The 24,065-nt window shown below is 44.3% G+C and overlaps 1 protein-coding gene across 3 annotated transcripts in view; it reads left to right on the top strand.

Moving 5' to 3' along the window:
• Positions 1-23,556, top strand: part of LOC117402021 (serine/threonine-protein kinase N1) — a 69,192-nt gene extending 45,636 nt beyond the window's left edge. For all 3 annotated transcript variants that reach the window (XM_059007850.1, XM_059007849.1, XM_059007848.1), the window contains exons 5-22: positions 1,549-1,694; positions 2,602-2,815; positions 3,527-3,727; positions 4,378-4,487; positions 4,948-5,091; positions 6,854-6,929; positions 9,214-9,373; positions 10,540-10,651; positions 12,901-12,992; positions 13,762-13,837; positions 14,621-14,712; positions 15,332-15,508; positions 16,103-16,165; positions 18,539-18,615; positions 19,324-19,466; positions 19,738-19,845; positions 20,846-20,926; positions 21,547-23,556. In XM_059007850.1, the coding sequence (XP_058863833.1) occupies positions 1,549-1,694; positions 2,602-2,815; positions 3,527-3,727; positions 4,378-4,487; positions 4,948-5,091; positions 6,854-6,929; positions 9,214-9,373; positions 10,540-10,651; positions 12,901-12,992; positions 13,762-13,837; positions 14,621-14,712; positions 15,332-15,508; positions 16,103-16,165; positions 18,539-18,615; positions 19,324-19,466; positions 19,738-19,845; positions 20,846-20,926; positions 21,547-21,750 (2,276 nt within the window). In that variant the 3' untranslated portion in view covers positions 21,751-23,556. The remainder of the gene's footprint in view (positions 1-1,548; positions 1,695-2,601; positions 2,816-3,526; positions 3,728-4,377; positions 4,488-4,947; positions 5,092-6,853; positions 6,930-9,213; positions 9,374-10,539; positions 10,652-12,900; positions 12,993-13,761; positions 13,838-14,620; positions 14,713-15,331; positions 15,509-16,102; positions 16,166-18,538; positions 18,616-19,323; positions 19,467-19,737; positions 19,846-20,845; positions 20,927-21,546) is intronic.
• Positions 23,557-24,065: the final 509 nt, after the last annotated feature.

The raw sequence follows: 24,065 nt of genomic DNA, 5'->3' as shown, positions 1-24,065 counted from the left end.
AGATAATGTAAAAATCGGTGTAATGTGATGGTAAAGTGCTTAAACAGAGATTCTGAATGGCCGATGTAAAATCGAGATTGTTTTTCCCTGTGGTACAGCAAGGCTAGTGTTCTATATAGATTGCCAGAAAGTGAAGGTTGGCATCTTCAAAGTCTTAAAAGGAGTTTAACCCTATTTAACCCGAACCAATACTTTAACAGCACCAGAGAACACAATTGGAAATGAAACAGACTTGGGAGAGAGGGTCGGAGGGCCGTTCTTGGGGTGTGGAATGGGTTACCATGTTGTTGATGCTGAATCATGGGGATCCTTTAAGACCTCCTGCCCCCCTTTGCTTCCAGCGCACTTATCAAACTGTATTGCAAAGCCACAGCATATTTACAGGAATGAGGTTCGTCTATTGTGCTGTGCAATCAACAGAAAGGGATTATTTTAAAAATAGTGCTGATCAATGGCATGTCATTAAAAGAGCCTTTTTAAAACCTTTTATGCGCCATTAGCTGCCGTTCAGGGCTTGTTAAAGCCGTGGTAAATCCTGACGTTTTAAATCACAGACAGGATATTGACTGCAGTGACCAGAGACAGCTCTTACACTGGGGAGGGGAGGGGAGGGGGGGGGGGGGGTTGGCACTGGAGCAGTGTGTCCGAGCCTTCTGGGTCTCTTAATTTCTCTCTTTTGTAAAATCATTTTTATTTAATCACAGATTAAGCAGTTTGTTTTTGTTAATAATGCAAGCCATTATCCAATTAGTTTGACTGTTTTTGTTTGTTTATCCATAACTACAGGATGCAACCATAGTAGCTCTTGGAAATAATACAAAGACGTGTTTTCACAATGACTCAAATGAAGACATTGGAAAAGACTTCTAATCTGCAAAATGACTGGAGAGGGTGTCGGTGTTTGTGGACCACACAGTGCTACCATGCCTTCTCTCTGCAATAGGCTCTTAAATAAACAGACCACTGCTGGATAGTGTTCAATGTTAGATGTGTCAAACCACACAGAACCCCACCCCCTCTGCTTCGCCTCCCAGGATGGGATGTTTATCAGAGAGTTCTGTCACAGAGGAGTCTGCAGAGAAAAGCACTGCTGTCCTAATAAGGAGAGGAAAGGAGCTCCCAGGAAAGGAGTCCTCTAGTTTGTGTGTGTGTGAGTCAGTGTGTGTGTGTGTGTCAGATCTTGTAGTTAAGGAAGAGGGATAGCATTTTTCTCTCTGGACCTGTTTCCCATAGTAAAAGCATAGCAAAGTGAAACCATGGCAAAGCATAGGAAAGCATGGTAAAGCACATTAATAAACATGGCAAATCAGGGTAAACTGTGGCAAATGCATAATATAGCCATGGGAAAAGTGCAAAGAATGATGTGATAAACTTTTATAAGGGGTGTTACTGACAGAGCTGGTTTGAACGGTCCTGTGCTCTGTAACTGCATCAAGTAATACTAAAAGAAACGTAATAAATTCAATGAGACGTGTTTCGACTGCAGTCTTTCTTAATGTCTTTGAATTTCTGTGCTTCCCTGTAATCCCTGCTGTGTGTCTGCTGCAGGGAAGCTGGACCTCAGTGTGCTGGAGCTGCGAATCGAGGAGCTGCGGCATCACTACCGAGTGGAGCACGCTGTATCCGAGGGGGCCAAGAACGTGCTGAGACTGCTGGGCTCGAGCAAGACACATGACAAGAAGGCCATGTCTGAGGTGAGGACCCGGCCAGACTCACACGCGCGCAGAGAGTCCGCCACGCGCGCAGAGAGTCCGCCACGCGCGCAGAGAGTCCGCCACGCGCGCAGAGAGTCCGCCACGCGCGCAGAGAGTCCGCCACGCAGACGCGCAGAGAGTCCGCCACGCAGACGCGCAGAGAGTCCGCCACGCAGACGCGCAGAGAGTCCGCCACGCGCGCAGAGAGTCCGCCACGCGCGCAGAGAGTCCGCCACACAGACGCGCCGAGAGTCCGCCACACAGACGCGCCGAGAGTCCGCCACACAGACGCGCCGAGAGTCCGCCACACAGACGCGCCGAGAGTCCGCCACACAGACGCGCAGAGAGTCCGCCACACAGACGCGCAGAGAGTCCGCCAGTATGGCGCAGAGAGTCCGCCAGTATGGCGCAGAGAGTCCGCCACACAGACACACAGAGAGTCCGCCACACAGACGCGCAGAGAGTCCGCCACACAGACGCGCAGAGAGTCCGCCACACAGACGCGCAGAGTCCTCCAGTATGGCGCAGAGAGTCCGCCACACAGACGCGCAGAGAGTCCGCCACACAGACGCGCAGAGAGTCCGCCAGTATGGCGCAGAGAGTCCGCCAGTATGGCGCAGAGAGTCCGCCACACAGACGCGCAGAGAGTCCGCCACACAGACGCGCAGAGAGTCCGCCACACAGACGCGCAGAGAGTCCGCCACACAGACGCGCAGAGAGTCCGCCACACAGACGCGCAGAGAGTCTGCCACTCGCACAGAGAGTGGATTTTTGAGGTATTTATGTATTGATTGACTGGGTTATTGATGACTGGGTTATTTACGACTGGGTTATTGACAGCTGGGTTATTGACAGCTGGGTTATTGATTGGCTGGGTTATTGATTGCTGCATTGCCGTGTCGCTCAGGCCCAGGAGAAGCTGTACGAGTCGAGTCAGAAGCTGGACCTGCTGAAGGACTCTCTGGAGCAGCGTCTGAACGAGCTGCCCGAGGATCACCCCAAGGGCTGCCTCATCAAAGAAGAGCTGGTCATGGCCTCCTCGCCAGCCTTCAGCTCCCGCCACAGCGCCTCCTACCTGCACAACCAGTACAACACGCTGAGCAAGCCCTCCCCGCTCACAGGTACAGCAGGGGTGTTCACTCCCACCCAGCTCGCTTTCAACACACTGAGCAAGCCCTCCCCGCTCACAGGTACAGCAGGGGCGTCCACTCCCAACCAGCTCGCTTTCAACACGCTGAGCAAGCCCTCCCCGTTCACAGGTACAGCAGGGGCGTCCACTCCCAACCAGCTCGCTTTCAACACGCTGAGCAAGCCCTCCCCGTTCACAGGTACAGCAGGGGCGTCCACTCCCATCCAGCTCGCTTTCAACACGCTGAGCAAGCCCTCCCCGCTCACAGGTACAGCAAGGGCGTTCACTCCCACCACCACGATGTTCCACACCCAGCTCACTGTTTATTTATTTATTTTTTAATCTATATATTTGATCTGAATGGCTCCACTGCAGATCCACAGGCGATCTATCAGCCACAGGGGTTGCTGGTGCGCGGTGAACTGTGGATTCCACTGCCAACCTAGTGCAAACTTAATGCAAACTTACTGTACAAAAGTACCCTGGTAACCTTTTATAAGAGCAACTTATTGTAAAGCATTTTAAATAAGTTAAGCTGTTTTTATTTCTTATATTGTAACTTAAAAGGTGGTGTTATAATTTACATTCTGAAGGAAAAGTAGCTCTGGTGAAAAAGACTTGTAGCCGTTTTCAGAGTGAATGGACTGTTAGTATTTAAAGGTCTAGTGCTGTGCATTGACCCCCTGTGCTCCTCTCCCACCAGGCACACTGGAGGTGCGTCTGATGGGCTGCAGCGGTCTCCTGGAGGTGGTCCCTGGCAGGACGCGGGGCTCGACAGTGACCCTGCCCTGCTACACCCCCGCGGAGGGTCGCCCCTCGTTCATGGGGCGCAGCGGCAAGGCGCTGTACAGCCGGAGCGGCAGCCTGGGCAGCAGGAGCCCACTCAAAGCAGAGGAGCTCTCCAGTTGAGTAGCGCTCTTCACAGAGGGGAGGCGGGTATCTAAACCCCCAGTCTGGTGATTTATTACAAGGATACAGCACAGTAATGCAATACTCATATAGTTATGCGTCTAAAGTCTTTAAAACGATACTGTAAATGGAAAAAGGTTACATTTAAAGTTACCATTTTCAAATTCTAACTTATCAAAAACACAGATTGAAACGTCCAAGAAAACATTAGGCCTACTTTGGCTTGAAAAAAAGAACTGTGCTTTGTTTAAAACTAAAATGTTCCTAGTAAAATGACCTGTACTTGCTTTGAAGTGTGTGCAGGTGAGGTGAGTGCTGAGCTGAAGTACAGTAGAGTACAGCGTGTGTCTGTGTGTGCAGGTGAGGTGAGTGCTGTGCTGAAGTACAGTAGAGTACAGTGTGTGTCTGTGTGTGCAGGTGAGGTGAGTGCTGTGCTGAAGTACAGTAGAGTACAGTGTGTGTCTGTGTGTGCAGGTGAGGTGAGTGCTGTGCTGAAGTACAGTAGAGTACAGTGTGTGTCTGTGTGTGCAGGTGAGGTGAGTGCTGTGCTGAAGTACAGTAGAGTACAGTGTGTGTCTGTGTGTGCAGGTGAGGTGGGTGCTGTGCTGAAGTACAGTAGAGTACAGTGTGTGTCTGTGTGTGCAGGTGAGGTGAGTGCTGTGCTGAAGCTGGAGAACACACTGGTGGGACAGACGGCATGGAAACCAATCGGACAGCAAGCCTGGGACCACAGCTTCACTGTGGAGCTGGAGAGGGTCAGTATCTCTGTCTGTCTGTCTCTGTCAGCCTGCTGGCCTGTCTGTCTGTCTGTCTGTCTCTCTTGATGTGCCTGCCTGCCTGCCTGCCTGCCTGTCTGTCTGTCTGTCTGTCTGTCTGTCTGTCCGTCTGTCTGTCTTTATCTGTTTTACACCTTGCAAAGCTCCTGTTATGTAATGGCTAGAGCTTTCACTAGAACTCCCTCGACGTTCAGATTGTATCCACTTACTGTTATGTCCTTGTACTCTTGAAGAAGCTCTATAGCTATCACTTGTATATCTCAGATAGATGTCTATAATATGACTAACTCTCGTCTCTTTCTCTCTCTGTCTCTCTCTCTCCCCCTCCTCTCTCTCTCTCTCTCTCTCTCTCTCTCTCTTCTCTCTCTCTCTCTCTCTCTCTCTCTCTCTCTCCCCTCTCTCTCTCTCTCTCTCTCTCTCTCTCTCTCTCTCTGTGCAGTCCCGAGAGCTGGAGATCTCAGTGTACTGGAAAGACTACCGCTCGCTGTGTGCCTTAAAGTACCTCAAACTAGAAGACTTCCTGGACAATCAGAGACACGAGATCCACCTAGATCTGGAGCCCCAAGGAGTGCTGCTGGCAGAGGTAATATCAAGCACGGCACTGCACTGCATTGCATTGCACTGCATTGCACTGCGTAACATCAAGCACTGCACTGCACTCTCTCACTGTAACATTAAGCACTGCACTGCACTCTCTCACTGTAACATTAAGCACTGCACTGCACTCTCACACTGTAACATTAAGCACTGCACTGCACTCTCACACTGTGTGACATCAAGCACGGCACTGCACTCTCACACTGTGTAACATCAAGCACGGCACTGCACTCTCACACTGTAACATCAAGCACGGCACTGCACTCTTACACTGTAACATTAAGCACTGCACTGCACTCTCACACTGTGTGACATCAAGCACGGCACTGCACTCTCACACTGTGTAACATCAAGCACGGCACTGCACTCTCACACTGTAACATCAAGCACTGTACTGCACTCTCACACTGTGTAACATCAAGCACTGCACTGCACTCTCACACTGTAACATCAAGCACTGCACTGCACTCTCTCACACTGTAACATCAAGCACGGCACTGCACTGCACTCTCACACTGTGTAACATCAAGCACTGCACGGCACTCTCACACTAACATCAAGCACGGCACTGCACTCTCTCACACTGTAACATCAAGCACGGCACTGCACTCTCACACTATGTACCATCAAGCACGACACTGCACTGCACTGCACTCTCTCACACTGTATACCATCAAGCACGGCACGGCACTGCACTCTCACACTGTAACATCAAGCACTGCACTCTCTCACACTGTGTAACATCAAGCATGACACTGCACTGCGCTCTCACAGTGTGCTGTGGATCACCTCTTAGCTGCTATCTATTATATACTGCATTACTATTAATCACAAGTTAGAAATCCAGATATATTTAGTTTTCTAATCATTAGCAAACTTTATTTAATCCACTGTCCACTGAAAAGAGGTTGATGAAGAGAATACTGTTCAGTGGCTGAGGTACGCGGTATCGATTGTGATGTCATGTTTTGATCGGACTTTGCAGTTGATTGGAATCCTGCGTGCTGTCTCAGGTATGCCTTTTTAAAGCAGGGGACCTGGTCAGCCGTGCTGATATGGAGAATACAGCATGGTAAAAACTGAAAGCGTGCTTCTCTGTGATGTGTCGTGGAATACGGAAGGTGAAACATGCTCTCTGATTGGTTGTAAGATCCTGAGCAGTCTAATGATACCGACATCAGCATGACCCATACTTGCCTCTCGACTAAGCTTGCTCTTTTAGATGAATGCGTTCGTCTCTCCATTCAGTTCACTGCACTGAGGTGCCAGTCCAGTACAACTACACACCCTTCTCTGACATCCTCATGAAATCAGGCTGTACAGCTATGGCCAAAAGTTTTCCATCACCTACAATTTTAAGATTGAGAGAGAATTTAAAAAAAATAAAAAAGCTTAATGAACATAATCTAGATCTTTTATTTAACATGTAATCAACTACAAAATTATATCGCAAAAGTCTACCGGAAGCCATAATAGTACAGTATTTCATGTTTGATTTCGAAATGTCACATTTTTTAAAAATGTTGTAAGTTTTTTGTGAAGTACATGGGAAAACTACAGAGCGGTGTGTAATTCAATATGTTCACGTAACATTATTCAGCAGGTTTCATTCAGCTTTATGAAACAGAATGAGTTTGTTCTATAGGGGCGATGCTAAATTTTGTGGCCATAGCTGTACACTCCTGCAGGGTATACAGGTGTAATTGCCAGTTAAAAAACAGCTAACTGGGTATTTGATCACATTGCAGGTGACCTTCTTCAATCCCGTTATAGAAAGAATACCAAAACTTCAGAGGCAGAAAAAGATTTTCTCGAAGCAGCAAGGTGAGTTAGGAGCAGGCTGATGAGGAGCTGTTCAACGCAGAACAAAACGCAAAGCAGGGATCTACTGGCACTTCACACTGTGAGAACTGCTTTAATGAACAACACAGACAAACCTCCACTGTATACTATACACATCTACTACAATATATATCATTTATAAAATGGCTTGGTAAAATAACAACCTCTGATTGGTTAAACAGCATCACATGACCGTAGTGAGCCGCTTCACACTGTATGAATCAGTACGCACCACATTCTAAATTCCATCGCAAAATTCCATGACAAACCTGCCATTTCCTTCATTGTTATAAAACCACTACCACAAAATGAGTGACATTCCACCCATTTAATATGTTTGGAGGTGAAACTCCAGAGAACTGGTAAAGCACCAACTTTCCCTGTGAAGACAGGGGTCCATCTGAAAAAAATTAAACAAAAATAAATGCTACAGCAGCTGTCAACAGAAAACATATAAGATGAACTGAGGCACAGCTAAATGAAATACAGTTGAATAAAACACAGATGGCACAAGGGCTTTGTTAATGTAATTACAAGGCCCTGAATGGATTAGCACCTAGTTATTTGCAGGGGTTACTGACCCTGTATCTTCCAAACCACACTCTGAGATCACAGGATGCAGGGCTGCTGGTCATTCCTAGGGTCAACAAAAGCAACACGGGAGGCAGGGCTTTTTCTTGTAGAGCTCCTAAATTATGGAATGCTCTGCCTTCGTTTGTCAGGGAAGCTGGGACTGTTACAGTTTTCAAGTCAAGACTAAAAACACACTTTTATAAAATGCGTTTCTTATCTTAGTGGGTTTTAATGTAACTTTAAAATGGCTGCTTTTGTATTATTATGTGTATACTGGTATTTAAATCTGTTATTGAAATGGTGTGACTGTGGCAGTTGCATGTGTGACATGCTATACAAATGTATTGTGATTTGTTATTTTTTTCCTGCTATGTACTGTGCAGTGCTTTGCGGTACTTTCGTATATAAAAAGCACTATATAAATGCAATAAATAAATAAATAAATAAATACTTAGACTGACAGAAATAAGTCCAGAAAACCTCAACAGCATTCTGATGGAATTGTATGCCAGTGAAAGAAGTCCAGCTGGTGACCAGTGTCCAGTTTATTTAACACTGAGAGCTGGAATACATTTTTTCACAGTAGAAGTTTTAACATCTCTGTTGAGAGTGAGTGTAAGACCAGCGATAATGTCTCCCTGACGGTCATGAAAGCTTTCAGAAAAGCCGCTAAAGCATGTAGGCTACCAATTAAACCTAACACTTAAAATCAACCCTGTGCTGCCATTTAAGTCACATTTCATTTCCAAATCCATGTGCCTGTAAAACATCCCACCTGTATTTGACTTGTAAATTCCAGTTTCCTTTCTGCGTAGTTATTGTTGCTGGTTCATTCAAAGTGGATGACTTTCTATTGAACAGAATGCCAGTGCTTAGCCCCACCTAGTGGTCAAGTTTGTTTCCACTAATATCACAGCAGTTTCATGATTTAACCGCTGGTATACATTATCAACGTGCATTAATATTGTTATAATTTATTTTTTATGGATGACTGTTTTAAACACTGATGTGAGCAGATGTTATGTTTAATATATTCAACTTCTTTTTAAATGTTTAAATATTTGATATGTTGTTAGGCGCTCAGATAACCCTAACAAGAGGCAATAGAGATTAAAATAAAAGACAGCACTATTAATGTGTATAGGACTACATATGTATAACACTAATCTGTATCTGGAGTTGATTATGAAAAAATACTGAAATATTAAATACATAATTACTCTGTATAGTCAATTCTGTATAAACACCAGCATCTACAGTGTAGCTCACTCGCATATTTTTCATGTCATTTAAACTAGGGGTGTGCTGGTACTCCTACTTGTAATTCCCTTTGAGACCTATTTATCAGCAGGTATTCAATAAATCCATTCATTAATATTGTCAGCGTCCCGAACGAGAAGAAAATTCGCTCTCAATCGGCTTTTAAAACACTCAATGCAGAAGTTAATTGCTGTTGATTGGTACTCAATTGCAAAGGTGAGGGAAGGACAGCTTTTCTTGCTTTGAAATCCAGCACGTTAATGAATGGATTTATTTAAATCCTGCAGATAAATACTTCTCAAAGGCAAGCAGGAGTATCGGCACACACCCAGTTTAAACGTGAGGTCGTTATTTTGAACAGAACTATCTGGATAAGCTCTAACCTGTAAACGCTGTTAACACCCCCAGTCCTGTGTTTCCTGTGTGTCTGCAGGTAAAGCCTTCCTTCGCGCTCGGCAGTTGAACATTGACATTGCCACCTGGATGCGCTTGCTGAGACGGGCCATACCCACTGCCAACTCTACAGGCACTTACAGCCCCTCGACGCAAATGACACCTGGCACAGCTGGCGAGAGGTCTGAAAACACCACTGGGTAAGAACCTAACCAAGAGCCCTGAACCGTACTGCTGCTAGCAAACACAAACTAAAAATAGGTCAATTCAATTGAGGTCAATTAACTAACTCACTGTGGGGGACCAAAATACTGTGATTGTTTTATTCAATGGGCCGTGTCTTTTAAGATGAAAATCCAACAGTAATGTAATCATTTAAACAGTGGCTCTATTTAGATTCACTGCTGTTGAGATCAACTTTGTAACTAAGTACTGCAGTTTTTAAGTTTGCAGTGTTTTTTATTGACAGCTGGCAGCTGAACGCCTTCCTCTGTACATTATCTGCACAGACAAACCCCTTGCAAGCTGCAGAGCCCATTTCTAAAATCATTACAGTGAAGAACCTTACAGAAGTTCCCTGTAGCAAAAGCATTGCAAAGTGTAATAAAGCACAGGGAAGCATGGTAAAGCACAGAGAGGTATGGTAAAGCATAGGGAAGCATGGTAAAGCACAGAGAGGTATGGTAAAGCATAGGGAAGCATTGTAAAGCACAGAGAGGTGTAGTAAAGCATAGGGAACATTGTAATGCACAGAGAGGTCTGGTAAAGCATAGGGAAACATTGTAAAGCACAGAGAGGTATGGTAAAGCATAGGGAAGCATTGTAAAGCACAGAGAGGTCTGGTAAAGCATAGGGAAGCATTGTCAAGCACAGAGAGGTCTGGTAAAGCACAGGGAAGCACTGTAAAGCACAGAGAGGTGTGGTAAAGCATAGGGAAGCATTGTAAAGCACAGAGAGGTCTGGTAAAGCATAGGGAAGCATTGCAAAGCACAGAGAGGTCTGGTAAAGCATAGGGAAGCATTGTAAAGCACAGAGAGGTGTGGTAAAGCATAGGGAGGCATTGTAAAGCACAGAGAGGTGTGGTTAAGCATATTAAAAAAACATGGCAAGCCGTGTTGGTAAATGCATAGTAAAAATACTATACTGATGGGGGGAAGCCTATCCCATGTACAAACATGCAAATACTGCATAGATACAAAACAGATGTAATATTGTTAACTTAAAGGAAGAGTACTGTTTTGAATGGTCTTCTCAGTCAAATAAAGCCTGTCAAACGCACATGAATGTGGCATCTTACTTGTATCAGCAGGCGCGTTTCCCCTCCACCCTCATTCAAACCCAACACAAGTCTCTGTTTGTTTTCCAGTGATATTTCTGTAGAGAAGCTGAACCTGGACACTGACCTGTTGCCACGGAAACGGACGTCGGAGTCCCGGAATTCCCGTGATGAAGCCGACACTCCGGAACCATCTCCGCAGGTACAGCTTTCCGATCCCATTCCTGGTCTCGTCTCTTGTGGTCCTTGCAAGGGGGAGCGCTCTGGCTCTCCGGAGGGGTTGTAGCTAACGGAATACTTCCATGAATCTGACCTGTCCTGTTTCGATTAGATCTCAAAGGGCAGGATTTGAAAAACATGTGCAAACATTTTCATTTTCCGCCTTACTGCGTCACTTCCGAGGCCATTTCACAGGGTCTTAGAAGTTGCCCCTAGTAAAAGCATAGCAAAGTGTAATAAAGCACAGTGGAAGCATGGTACAGCATAGGTAAGCATTTTAAAGCACAGAGAGGTGTAGTAAAGCAGATTAAGAAAACATGGTATGGGGAATGCATTGGACAACTGCAAAACGACTTTATATGGGTTCAGGGTCAAAGCATGTTTCAGTGTGAAAACGTGGCAGTCAACAGAGCGGATCAAGCTATAAAACAAGAGCGAGCGAGGGCGTATTAGTGTACAGAGAACGGAGCGCAAGCTTGAAAAGCAGTGGTTTAGCTAAGCCGGAACTCGCATAAAGGCAAGCCAAGTCACATGACTCCCATCTCCCGCACACCTGTCCGATTCACTCATCAGTCCTCTTGATGCAATGGAAAGAGCATTAGGAACTTCTTCTATTACAAACTGCTTCTTTAAGAAGGCTGAAAATGCTGACGAAGACGCCGGCAACAGACAGTGCATCGACTGTGGACACAAACGCCAACGAAGCCACTGACACACAGGCACGTAAATAAAGTGAAGCATTCAGACAAGATGGACACTTGGTGGAAATAAATGCATTACCACTAGTTCAGTATACAAATAAGAAAGTTGAAGAAAGTCTCTATTTTAAGTGTGCCTTCGGATTTAGGACTCCGCTGTTTGAAAGTGGGCCTGTCTGTGTTTGCTTTTTGCACCGCCTGTACTGGAACAGAAGGAACACATTTGGGGGGCAGATTTGTTTAGAGAGGGTGACTGTTTTGATTCCGTTTCCCCCGGGACTCTGGCACGATCCCAGCAGACGCTGTCTAGTCTGCGGCAGCCTCCCAGTATGAAATGGGAGACCCGCTACCAGTTTAATTAGATTTAATTAGATTGGTTTCCCTTCCCTGCAGCGGCAGCCTCACGAGGAGATCTTGTATTAGCAGCTTCCCTGGAGAAATTCCAGTTCCAAGCCACAGCTCGGCATCTGTTACAAACAGAGTCAATTCCTGCTTTTCAATTCCAATTCTGTTTCCCGTTCCTTTTTTAAAATCAATTCCCAATTCCAGTTCCTTCAAAGGAACTGGAATTTATATTTGACAGACATAAGAAGTGTTGTGATTGTTCAACTGCTTTCACTGTGAAGCCAATTTAATTGACTTTGAGTTTAGTAATTTGTTGCCGTTGTGAGAAGCTCATTTGAACAGAATACTGCTCATTGCAATTTTGATCAGTGATGTGTTGGAATTGATTACGAGGGAATTGGAATTGGGAATTGATTTTGAAAAGGAATTGGAACAGGAATTGACCCTGACCCTGGTGCTATCCTTGCTTTGATCAGCGATACAGCCCAGCCTGGATTATCCACACTCCTCTGTTATCCAGACAGCCCCTTGGTGCCCTGTCCTGTTGTGTGCTGAGCTCTTCTGTCCTGTCTGCAAAAAAAATGCACCAACCAGCCCTTACTGTGCGTTGTATATTTAACAAATGATGGGCTATTTACTCCAAAATTTCATGAGCATGATTTTTTCCTACATAAAGCATCCCACCCCAAGGGTGGGCATTCATTTCTCATTTATCACACACTAACCCCATGCAGTATTTTTTATAATCTCTGATGAGCAATTATTTTTTCCTGGCAGAGTTCTAAAGTTGTGTGTTGCTTGCTATGGGGGGCTTACTCTAGTTGGTCTGCATCAGTGAGTTATTGGCTCACGCTGGGGTCGCACTCTGTTGCTGGTGTTAATGAGAGTGTGTTTTCCTAACCGTCCAGTTATTACAGGAAATACCAACTGCTCACCAGTTATTGTAGTTAAATAACACATGGGAATAAGTATTAGCATGCATGGATAGATAGAAAATTATTATTGACACTGTCTGAAAATCTCACTCCTTGTTTAACCAAATTAGTAAATTTATCCAGTGCTGGAATATCAAAGGATCACTGTGAAAAAGCACGGGAAAACTGCAAAATGACCGTGCAAATTTACCTGAACTTTCGGAAGTGGCAGGTTTTGAAGCCCGCCTGAGCTCTTTGTGTTTTGTGGTTTGTAGGGCGAGGGTGTGGCTGTGATCGAACCCTTCTCCCCTCCTGAGCTCTTCCCTGCCAGAGCCAGTAAAGACCCCTCGGAGCACTCCCTGCAGAGGTAAGCAGCGAGACAGAGCCACTCGGACGCCCCTGACCTGGACTGCACCCTCACTTCTTACTGTTGCCAAAACAATCTTGTAGAAGCTCATGCGTCCGGTCGACCCTGTCTCTCTTATGGTGTAAGAGGCTGTTCTCGTGAGTACTTTGGGAGGGCTAGAGGACTGTGAAGAGCTCACGAGAATACACTATTAAACCGTAAGAGACAAGGCAAGCTGGGACGGAACAATAAGCGATCATTGTTGTATTGTTGTTTTATTGAGTTTGGTCTGCTTAGGTCTTTTTGTATTTGTGCTGCACTATTGAGATGTACCTGTGCTGGCCCTGCGGACTCAAAGTGAATAAACTAAACTAACGCTAAGCGATCAGTGTGACGGTATTTATAATTGGCTTAGCTGTTATTATTTATCGTACTGAAATATTGTTATGTATGTTTCCAAGTGTTCGTGGGTTGCCTCTCATCCAGTTGAGAGTGTGCACTCTTTGCTGTGTCAGGGTCTGTCATACAAAGAGCGCAAGAGAAAGTACGCTCTCAACTTGATTAGAGGCGGCCACCGCACACTTAGAGACGCCATTAAATCTAAATAAAAAACAGACGAAGAGCTGATATGAACATGTTTAAACTGCCGTGGTTTTAAACGTTTTGAATGCTTTGACATTGGGTGTGAGATCTGCGCTAAGCGTAGTTTTTGCTAACAGGTTCCAGTGGGGAAGTGACTTGTAATAATTTGCAGCTGATTGTTTGACTGGGTCTTGTGTGCTCTCTCTAGCAAGCACAGGAAAGCCCTGCTGTCCCTGCAGGACTTCAGATTAATCGCCGTGCTGGGGAGAGGACACTTTGGAAAGGTACGCTGAGCAGGGGAGTTAACACTGTCCGCAATCTGTTCATGGGAACGAAAGAAACTCCCATCAGGGTAGAGACTTTCGCACACAGCAGTGTCTGAAAGTGCTTCACAGACTCCTGATCCTAGGAGCATTTAATATACAGCATGGATGGTAATAGGACTCCTATTGCATAGCAGTTTCACCCGTTCCAGGTTTTAATATGAGCTTGATCAGCCACAGTTGAGGTGCATCTTATTAAACCAGAAATGGATCAAACTGCTATGCAATGGGAGTCGTATTGCCATCCCTGTACAGAGACTAGTAGACAATCAGTCTCTTATATGTTTAACACAGGTGTGTATTTAGGGTTTGTCTTTTATAAGCACTATCTAACAATGATAAGTGTGAGACATTGTTTAATTAAAGTGCTGCATTCAATTAAAAAAGTTGTCTTTATCACATAGATTTTGTTACTTTTTTAAAAGGAGCTATGAGGATAGCAGTGCCTTCAATAAAACGCATTAGTAGAATAAGCCTCTGTATATTTGCTAAAAAAAGTATTTGGTTTTGCTAGTCTCTGAATGGTTGGTCAGTACCCTTACACACGTTTCCCATAGTAAGAGCATCGAAAATTGTAATAAAGCACAGTGCAAGCATGGTAAAAAAAAATAGAGAGGTAAGGTATGGTAAAGCTTAAACATAGCAAACCATTAAACTAGGGTACTTCCTGGATTGTGATGTGCTCAGATCTCAAAATAATGTTAAAATTGATACATTCTGTGTGTCCCCCCCTTACACACACAGGTGTTGTTATCGGAATACCGTAAAACCGGGAATCTGTACGCCATCAAAGCACTGAAGAAGGGCGACATCGTGGCACGGGATGAAGTAGAGAGGTATTTTTTTTTTTTTTAATTAGGGTTAGGGCTGTGGTGTTACTCCACACTCGCAATTACCTTCAAGACATATTTATTGGCAGGTATTCAATAAATCCATTTATTTAATGAGTTGATTTCAAAACAAGAAAAGCGGTCCTTCCCTCACCTTTACAATAAACGGCAGTTAACTTCGGCAGTGTTTTAAAAGCCGATTTGGAAGCGAATTTTCCTATCATCCGGGGCGCTGACATATGGGCAGCAGTGTGGCGTAGTGGTTAGGGCTCTGGACTGTTGACCGGAGGGTTGTGGGTTCAATCCCTGGTAGGGGACACTGCTGCTGTACCCTTGAGCAAGGTACTTTACCTAAATCGCTCCAGTAAAAACCCAACTGTATAAATGGGTAATTGTATGTAAAAATAATGTGATATCTTGTAACAATTATAAGTCGCCCTGGATAAGGGTGTCTGCTAAGAAATAAATAATAATAATAATAATAATAATATTTACTGCCGCACCAAGGCTTAAAAGGATTTATTTAATGCCTGCCGATTTTTAAAGTTCTGACAGAAGGGTTGTATATCTCTGAGTCCTGCTGAAGCCTGTGCTCCCGTCCCTCCCTCTCCCTCTCCCTCTCCAGTCTGATGTGTGAGAAGCGAATCTTCGAGACGGTCAACAGCTCCTCGCACCCCTTCCTGGTGAACCTGCTGGCCTGTTTCCAGACCCCTGAGCACGTCTGCTTTGTCATGGAATACACGGCTGGGGGGGACCTCATGATGCACATCCACGCCGACGTCTTCACAGAGCCCCGCGCCGTGTGAGTCTCACTGTCTGTCTCTGTGTGTGTGTGTGTGTGTGTGTGTGTGTCTGTGTTGAGCCTGTGTTTCTCTAAAATGTGTGTGATTGTGTGAGTTTGTGTGTGTCTCTGTGTGTAAGTCTGTGTGTGTGCGTGTCTGTGTCTGTGTGTGTCTCTGAAATGTGTGTGAATGTTTGTGAATGTTTGTGAGTCTGTCTTACTGTTTGTCTGTATGTGAGTCTGCCTGTCTGTCCGTGTCTACTTGTTTGACTGTATGTGAGTTAGTGTGCCTGTATGATTGTGTGTGTGTGTGAGAGTTTGCTTATGTGGATCTCGCTGTCTGACTGTCTGAATGTGTGTGAGTCTCTCAGCCTGCCTTAGTGCGTATCTCTGCCTGCTGTCTGAGGTTGTATGTCTTTCTGTATATCTGTCTGACCATGTGAGTGCCAGCCTGCCTCTCTGACTGTGTGTGAGTCTGTGTGTCCTGTCAAATTGTGAGTGAGTCAGTCTGTGTTTCTCTCTGCCAGTAGAAGTGGTGTGAGGTTTGGATGTCAGTATTGGAAAGCCAACCCACTGAAGCCTCTCGCTCTCTCTCTCTCTCTCTCTCTCCTCCAGGTTCTACTCTGCCTGTGTGGTGCTGGGGCTGCAGTTTCTTCATGACCAGAAGATTGTCTACAGGTGAGTGAGCAATTAAGGTATGAAATTAAGTACTTTGGCATGCCATAAGGATGAGACCAGACCATGTTATTAGTTCCAAATGGCCACATTACATTCTATATTGAATGTGGTTGTTTAGATGTAGTGCTTGCCACTAGTATTAACAGAACCCCTGGAGAGAGCCCTCAAACGACTCCATGCCTGGTATTTATACTATAGTAGGCTCAGAGCATACACGACTGCAGTCTGTTTTTGTTATCTTACTAATTAGCAATAGAAATGAGCCATTCAGCTGTTTCCCCATTCAAGTGCAACCAACTGCTAACTACTCTCTTTTACAAGGTCACTGTGGTTAATTGTTTGCCCTGTGTTCCTTCCCCATACATTTCTGCACACGCTTTATCATTCATCATTTTAAACCTAAGTTACCTTAGCAACTGTACTTGAGCATACCTGTCAAGGTCCCATGACACTTGACCAGGAGATTTTTTTCCCGGGGGGGGTGGGGGGTGCGAGAGCAGGTGGGGGGCGAGCAGTTCCAGTATTTAAAGCACGGTTTTAAAATGAATGCATGTCCCTGATTGCTTCAGTTCCGTCCCAGTTCTACCACTGCGTAAGCGAGTCCCTGTAGTCAAAGCACAAACTTTCAATGTTCGTTACAGGATACTGAGTGTAAATAAATCACAATAAATGAAATGCTATGAACTTTATATAGTTCATTTTGGTCATTTTTATTGTTTGTTTGCTTTGTATTTCAACTCCGTATTTTGATATACAGTACGTCTGTACAGTTAGTTTCTAGTAGTACATTGTTTTGTTGGTTAGTTCAGTTTGCTTTAGCTGAAAAATGTTGGGGAAAATACAAGTGTAATACAATAACTGTAAAAAGCATCGTAAATGCTTTCAACGTGTTGTTTTGAACGTAGAAGTAGACTGTTATGAACGTGACCTCTGTTTTTTGGTGTGCGTGTTTTGAGTGTACTACCTGAGCAGGAGAGTGAGCATAGAGGAAGAACTAGTGACTAAGAAAATGATGAAAAAATGAAAAAACGTGATGTGTCAAAGACAACTTCTGTGTCGATCTCCTGTCTTTTACAGTGGTTCCACAAATCTGTTTTTGGCGCCAGGCCCACAAAAGGTTAATCCGGCCCTGCCCATACATTTCCACTCTACAGATATGGCTAAAAGTTTTGCATCACCCTATAGAAATAAAACATTTTTTCTTCATAAAGAAACCTGTTGAATAATGTTACAATAACATATTGAATTACATAGCGGCTTTGTAGTTTCCCATATACTTGACAAAAAACTGTACACTCTTGTATAGTAGAAAAAACTCAAAAAAACTGCTTTTAGAAGAAGGTTTAATGATCGGATCAGTAGGGGTGTAAAATAGAACTAGGACCCAGCAGAAGAGCCAATCAGCTGTGGCAGCGTTGGCACGCAATGCATTCTGGGCGATCTCAACCAGACAGGAGAAAGCAGAGCCTGGTAGTAAAGTTTCTATAAGTTATTTTTTTCTTTTCCTTGTGAAGTTTCTCAGTCGTGATACCATTTCCCATGTCTCTGGTCTCAATACTATAACAATATATTTTCTATTTGAACACATTGGGATCATATTGTCGAGTGGTTGTGAAAGACCCCCTCCTGTCCTCCGAAGAGGGAGTTCACGACCGCAAAGAGGGGCCAACCTGAATGAAATGATCGTTTATTTTTTATTTTATTACTATATGCCCCAGCTACAGAAATTGCCCCCTCCGCTTTTCAAACCAAAGAGAGTAAATGCGGGTAGACTGAGTTTACCCACCTCTCATATGGATAATGTGGAGCTTACCCACTTCTCTCTTAAGGAATAAAGCGTTTATTCGCTCCTACTCTCCTGTGATAATCAAATCCTGGCTGTACCAAGGGTTCAAGCCCAGGTATATTCCAATGTATTTTATAAATCGACCCGGGTGCATTTACTGATGGGCAGAATCTTTTCCGATTTGATTTTAACCCACAATTCTGCACGACCACCAGAAACACTTGCGGGTAATCTAGTGGGCATCTCTGTAGAAACTTGGTGCCTATCCTGCCACTGCCCGGCCTGGAACACCAAACAGGATAGTTTAACCCACTTCATTTTAACATGACACCACTGCAAAATATACCTGGTACACCAGAGTATTATCCTGTCCCTTCAGCGTGGCGAGAGATGCTGCTGCAGAGTTAATCTTCTCCGAGATGCTGCTGCAGAGTTAATCTTCTCCGAGATGCTGCTGCAGAGTTAATCTTCTCCGAGATGCTGCTGCAGAGTTAATCTTCTCCGAGGTGCTGCTGCAGAGTTAATCTTCTCCAAGGTGCTGCTGCAGAGTTAATCTTCTCATTCTGTTTATTTGTTCACCTTCCCAGGGATCTCAAGCTGGATAACCTGCTGCTCGACAAAGATGGATATGTGAAAATAGCCGACTTCGGACTCTGCAAAGAAGGTTCGTGCTGCATTTTAATACATGAGAACATAAGAACGTTTACGAACGAGAGGAGGCTATTCGCCCTGTCTGTGCTCGTCCAGTTCCTAGTAGCTGATTGAACTCAGAACTTTGTCAAGTTGGGTCTTAACCCTTGAAGGAACTGAGCCGTTTGAACACCAGTTCAGTTCCTTGTGTACCTGAAGTGTCTTCTGCCCTCTGTCCTGAGTCTGTCTCCACTTAGTTTCCAGCGCTTCTTTTGTGGATGAATATAAAATCTGAACATCATGACCGAAATCATTTTATATCCAGTCGTTTCACTGAAGTACATTTAAAATAGTATTTTTTTTGGATTTTGAAATATCATTTTCTTGTGCATACAAGTAGATGAGCAAAACTACATACAAAGACACCAGGGCTCTAAAAAATGTGTCCACGTAATGATGCATAATAATCTGCAGTCTGTAAAAAAAACAACAAACTCAATTACAGCTGGCAATAAGACTCCCACTGCATTGCAGTTCGATCCACTCCTGGTTTTACTATGAGTTTAATCAGACACACCTGAGCTTGTTACCTATACACTGTGTCTTATCAGCCTCATAGTAAAACCTGGACTGGGTGAAACTGCTGTGCAATAGGAGTCTTGTTGCCATCCCTGATTACACCAGAACATGTTTAAAAAGGAAGACCGAACAATGAGAATGAAGTTATTTGTTCTCCCGGCAGGAATGGGATACGGAGACCGGACAAGCACGTTCTGTGGGACCCCTGAGTTCCTCGCCCCTGAAGTACTGACTGACACCTCGTACACCCGCGCTGTGGACTGGTGGGGACTGGGAGTGCTGGTTTATGAGATGCTGGTGGGAGAGGTGAGCTACTGCATCCTTAACTTTAAATGTGTGTGTGTGTGTGTGTGTGTGTGTGTGTGTATATATATAGTGTGTGTGTGTGTCACCTACAATACCAATATTATAGGTAAAATAAACTCACTATTTAAACTACTTCTCAGCAGTATGCACAACTTTTAGACATTTGCTGACCCATCAAATCTTTATATATCGCATGCTAATATGATACCTACAAGGTGTGAAATTATTTTCACGTGTGTCCTGAAGCCGTGTGTCTGTCTGTCTGTTTCAGTCTCCGTTCCCTGGTGATGATGAGGAGGAGGTGTTTGACAGCATTGTGAATGATGAAGTGCGCTATCCTCGCTTCCTCTCTACCGAGGCCATTGGGATCATGAGACGGGTACGAACACTCGCTCTCCGCTGGAGAATCCCTCTCCGCTCGCTTTAATAAAGATACACTGAGGCGAGGTGGCTTGCTGGTCCAGTGGTTAAAGAATAGAGCTTGATACCAGGAGGTTCAAATCCCGGCTCAGCCACTGACTCTCTATGTGTGTGTGTGTGACCCTGAGCAAGTCACTTAACCTCCTTGTGCTCCGTCCTTCGGATGAGACGTAAAACCGAGGTCCTATTGGAAGTGACTCTGCAGCAGCAGTTGTTGATGCATAGTTCACCCCCTAGTCTCTCTAAGTCGCTTTAGATAAAAGCTTCTGCTAAATGACTAATTAATAATAATAATAATAATAATAATATACTGACCGGAGAAGCGTCATTTACAAGGGGTCCTGCTCAGATAACACTGAATGGCGTGCTGGTAGTTATCTTGTCTTTAGTAAACGTATTATTTTGGAGTACTAGGTAAAACGTGTCATTAGAAATACTAAAAGATGCCTTGAAGACACTGAGAAAGACTTCTAGTTGAAATGTATGTCATTGAGTTTCATAACTTTCTTTTAATATTTCTAAATTTAGCACAATTAGGTGTTTAATAGTTATAGATAACATGCGTTGTCATTAAAAGTTGACCTGTACAATAGTGTGCAATTTCCACTCAGTAATCAGCGATATAGAAACAACAGGCACTCGTGTGTGAAAATGTTACACCCCTTTGTGCTTTAATTATGCATCTTAAACAACTTCTAAAAAGTCTCATGCATTTTACCATGTGTGGCTGTGTGTTCCTTTTCTCTTAGTGTTTTTAATGAATTGCACGTGTGTTCTAATAAATGTGCACACTACTGAATGGGCACAGTTGCAGTTCTGTATTGGCACGTTCACTTGGTTAAAGATCTTGATCGGGTATGATCTCCGACAGCTAAGCGGAACAGACACGTTGACCTGAGCTCCTTCATCTGGTCTGATCTCCTTTTTGAAAAGGTCTGTGTTTTGCTTTCTTCCCCCAGCTGCTCAGAAGAAACCCTGAGCGGCGATTAGGCTCCGGCGAACGAGACGCAGAAGATGTGAAGAAGCAGCCCTTCTTCAGGGTGAGCGAGGCGGCAGTCTGTATCAGAGGACTGTTGTTATATCAAAGCCGAGTTTAATCTGAATGTTAGCTTTGCTTTTACATTGCGTGAGGGGGTTGGTCCCTTAGACTGTGCTCTGCTTCCTTCTTCTTCTCCTTCTCCTCCTCCTCCTCCTCCTCCTTCTTCTTTGTCTCCTTCTCGTCCTCCTTCTTTGTCTCCTCCTCCTCCTTCTTCTTTGTCTCCTCCTCCTTCTTCTCCTCCTTCTTCTTTGTCTCCTCCTCCTTCTTCTCCTCCTTCTTCTTTGTCTCCTCCTCCTTCGTCTCCTCCTCCTTCTTCATTATCTCCTCCTCCTCCTCCTTCTTCCTCTCCTCCTTTTTTGTCTCCTTCTTCTCATTTCTTCTTGTTGTTCTTCATGAATTCGGCATGATCTGTAAGTGTATACTAGACTAGAGCTGCACAAACAGATTATTGACTGGGCTACTGTACCATTCCTAGTGAAACAAGAGAAGAAACAGCTGCTTGTCTTTGTGTGGATTGTCTTTGTGTGAATAATGGGTTTGTGCAGCGCTGCTGGAGCCAATCTGCCATCATTGCTCTGCGGTTGTGTTTCGCTGAACGGCGCTTCTCTTTGTCCGTTGCAGACCGTCGACTGGGACGATCTGCTGAGTAAGAAGATGAAGCCCCCCTTCATTCCCTCCATCAAGGGCCAGGAGGACGTCAGCAATTTCGACGAGGAGTTCACAGCTGAGGTGCCGACGCTGACGCCCCCAAGAGAGCCGCGAGTCCTGACCAGAAAGGAACAGGACTGTTTCAGGGACTTTGACTACGTCTCGGACATGTGTTAGCGCTTTGGGATTGGGCAGGAGGAGAGAGAGAGAGACTCACGCTTGTAAATCAATTCAAAGTCATCACCCTTGAACCCTTAAACTCCAAAAGGCTGGGTTTCTTTGTAGCATGCCCGTCCAGGGACCAATGTGAAGCGAGGATTTTACTCCCCGAACCTTTCTCAAGTTTTTTTTTTTTTTTAAAGACAAACTTATTTTATTTAGTTGTTTTATGTCTCTGCCCACTTCAAAACTCTTCACGTACAATACCTGGATCCAACAATAGCTAAACTGAAGCACAGGACTCTCTGCTATCCACTGCTGTGGTCCGAAAAAAAGAATTGCAGCAAAAACAAGACTCACGTTCTTCTTCTTATTTTTTTGGGGGGTTTTTAAGTTATGTAACACGATGCATACACTGGTAATCATAAGTTTAAAAAAAGAAAAGAAAGGAAAGTTTAATTTTATTTATAAAGAAACAGTATGTGATGCTGAGCCCATTGTGTCCTTTTTTATTTTGTGTCCTTTGCTTATTTCAGTGCTGGGACAGATATTTGAATATTCAAACACACACTGTACTATTCCTTTTGTTTCCCAGCTGATAAAGAGAACTGAAATAGTTGGTTCTATTTTGAAAGAATATTTCCATCACAGATTATTTACACCCAAGACAGCCAGGGATGGGAGCAAGAGTGGCATTGCACAGCAATTAGATCCATTTCTCATTTTACATTAATAAGACCCTCCTGAGCTTGTTACCTGTACACTGGGGCTGATCAAGCTTGCATTAAAACCTGGAATGGGTGAAACTGCTATGCAATAGGAGTCTTATTTCCATTCCTGACAGTGGCAGATCTTAATACCACCACCCTCATGGGCATAATGATTAGTGATTTTTTAAATCTATTGTTAATGCTGTAATCAAAGTCTTTTAGAATTGTTGGGAGTTGCCAGTCTGCTGGGCAGAACACTTCAGGCAAATGAATAATTTGTTTCCATGCATCACTTTTTGTAAACGAATGTGACCTTGGCCGCAAGGCTTGCTGGAAAAGAATCACTGACATCCGTCTCAAGCTGGCATTGCAAGGAAACAGAGTCTTTTCACTCAACTCGGGTAGACTATCCATGGGGGTTCAGGAGGAATGCGGGAGAGCTCGGATTGGCGGACAATCCCTGCTCATGGAAATGAGGTATAGGATGTGCTGGATAAGATCTGGCATTCTGATGGTCTGAGACTTCACAAGCAAGCTCTTTTTAACACTAATACAGCTACGCTAGCCTCAGAATCGCTGTCCTCGTTGCATTCAGATATCCTTCTCATTTTGTATTGAGGATTTTCTTGCACAGTTAGGGGTTCTGACCCTAACAGACACTAGGAGAAATCAAGCGGCCCTTTCATGATTCGGTGTGTGTTCTTAATTAAAAAAAAAAAAATGAGAAAAGTTTATTTGGTCAGTAGGTTGTCCTCTTTGCAAAAAGGTTCTGTTGGTCTCTCAAAACTATTCAAAGCAGAAAACTAGTGACTTTCACGATGTTTATTTAAAAGAATCGATGGAATATGAAACTCCAGGGTTAATGAATTCAGAGTCGCATCAGAATTAATTGGGCTACAGTGGATGGATATTGATGACACTGGAGTGTATGGTGCCAAATATGGATTCCTAGGTGCGAAGTGTCATCCACTGGAGTGCTAGTCCAGACTGTTTTCTCCAGGGAGGGGGGCATTTTGGACAATGATTGATCTGACCTAAATGATTAAAATTTAAAATCAATTAAAAAGGAAAAGAAAACAACAACACTGGTAAATTTAAAATGACATCATTGTAGTATTTATTTCTTAGCAGACGCCCTTAGCCAGGGTGACTTACACTTGTTACAAGATATCACATTATTTTTACATACAATTACCCATTTATACAGTTGGGTTTTTACTGGAGCAATCTAGGTAAAGTACCTTGCTCAAGGGTACAGTAGCAGTGACCCCCCAGCTGGGATTGAACCCACAATCCTCCGGTCAAGAGTCCAGAACCCTAACCACTACTCCACACTGCTTTGCAACTTGAATTAAGAACCCATCAATGAATGGAGTGGACATGCAATCATATACTGATAATGACAAACACCTTTTTATTTTTTTTTTACACCTCCCAAACCGTGATGTTGAACAGAAGTTTGATTTTGCGGGTTGTACGATGACTGTCGCAGGTCTGAATGTCTATTTGCGGGTCACGTGCTTGGTCTGGGGTGTTTAAGCATATGGACAGTCAAAACAGCTTCAAGCTAGATGTAACATACAGGAGCAAAGGACAACGGTGTGGTAACTAAGGGTTTCATAT

Source organism: Acipenser ruthenus, chromosome 36 (genome assembly GCF_902713425.1).
Source record: "Acipenser ruthenus chromosome 36, fAciRut3.2 maternal haplotype, whole genome shotgun sequence".
Lineage (NCBI taxonomy): Eukaryota > Metazoa > Chordata > Actinopteri > Acipenseriformes > Acipenseridae > Acipenser > Acipenser ruthenus.
The sequence above is the reverse complement of the archived record's forward strand: the minus strand, read 5'-3'. Positions and strand labels throughout refer to the sequence as shown.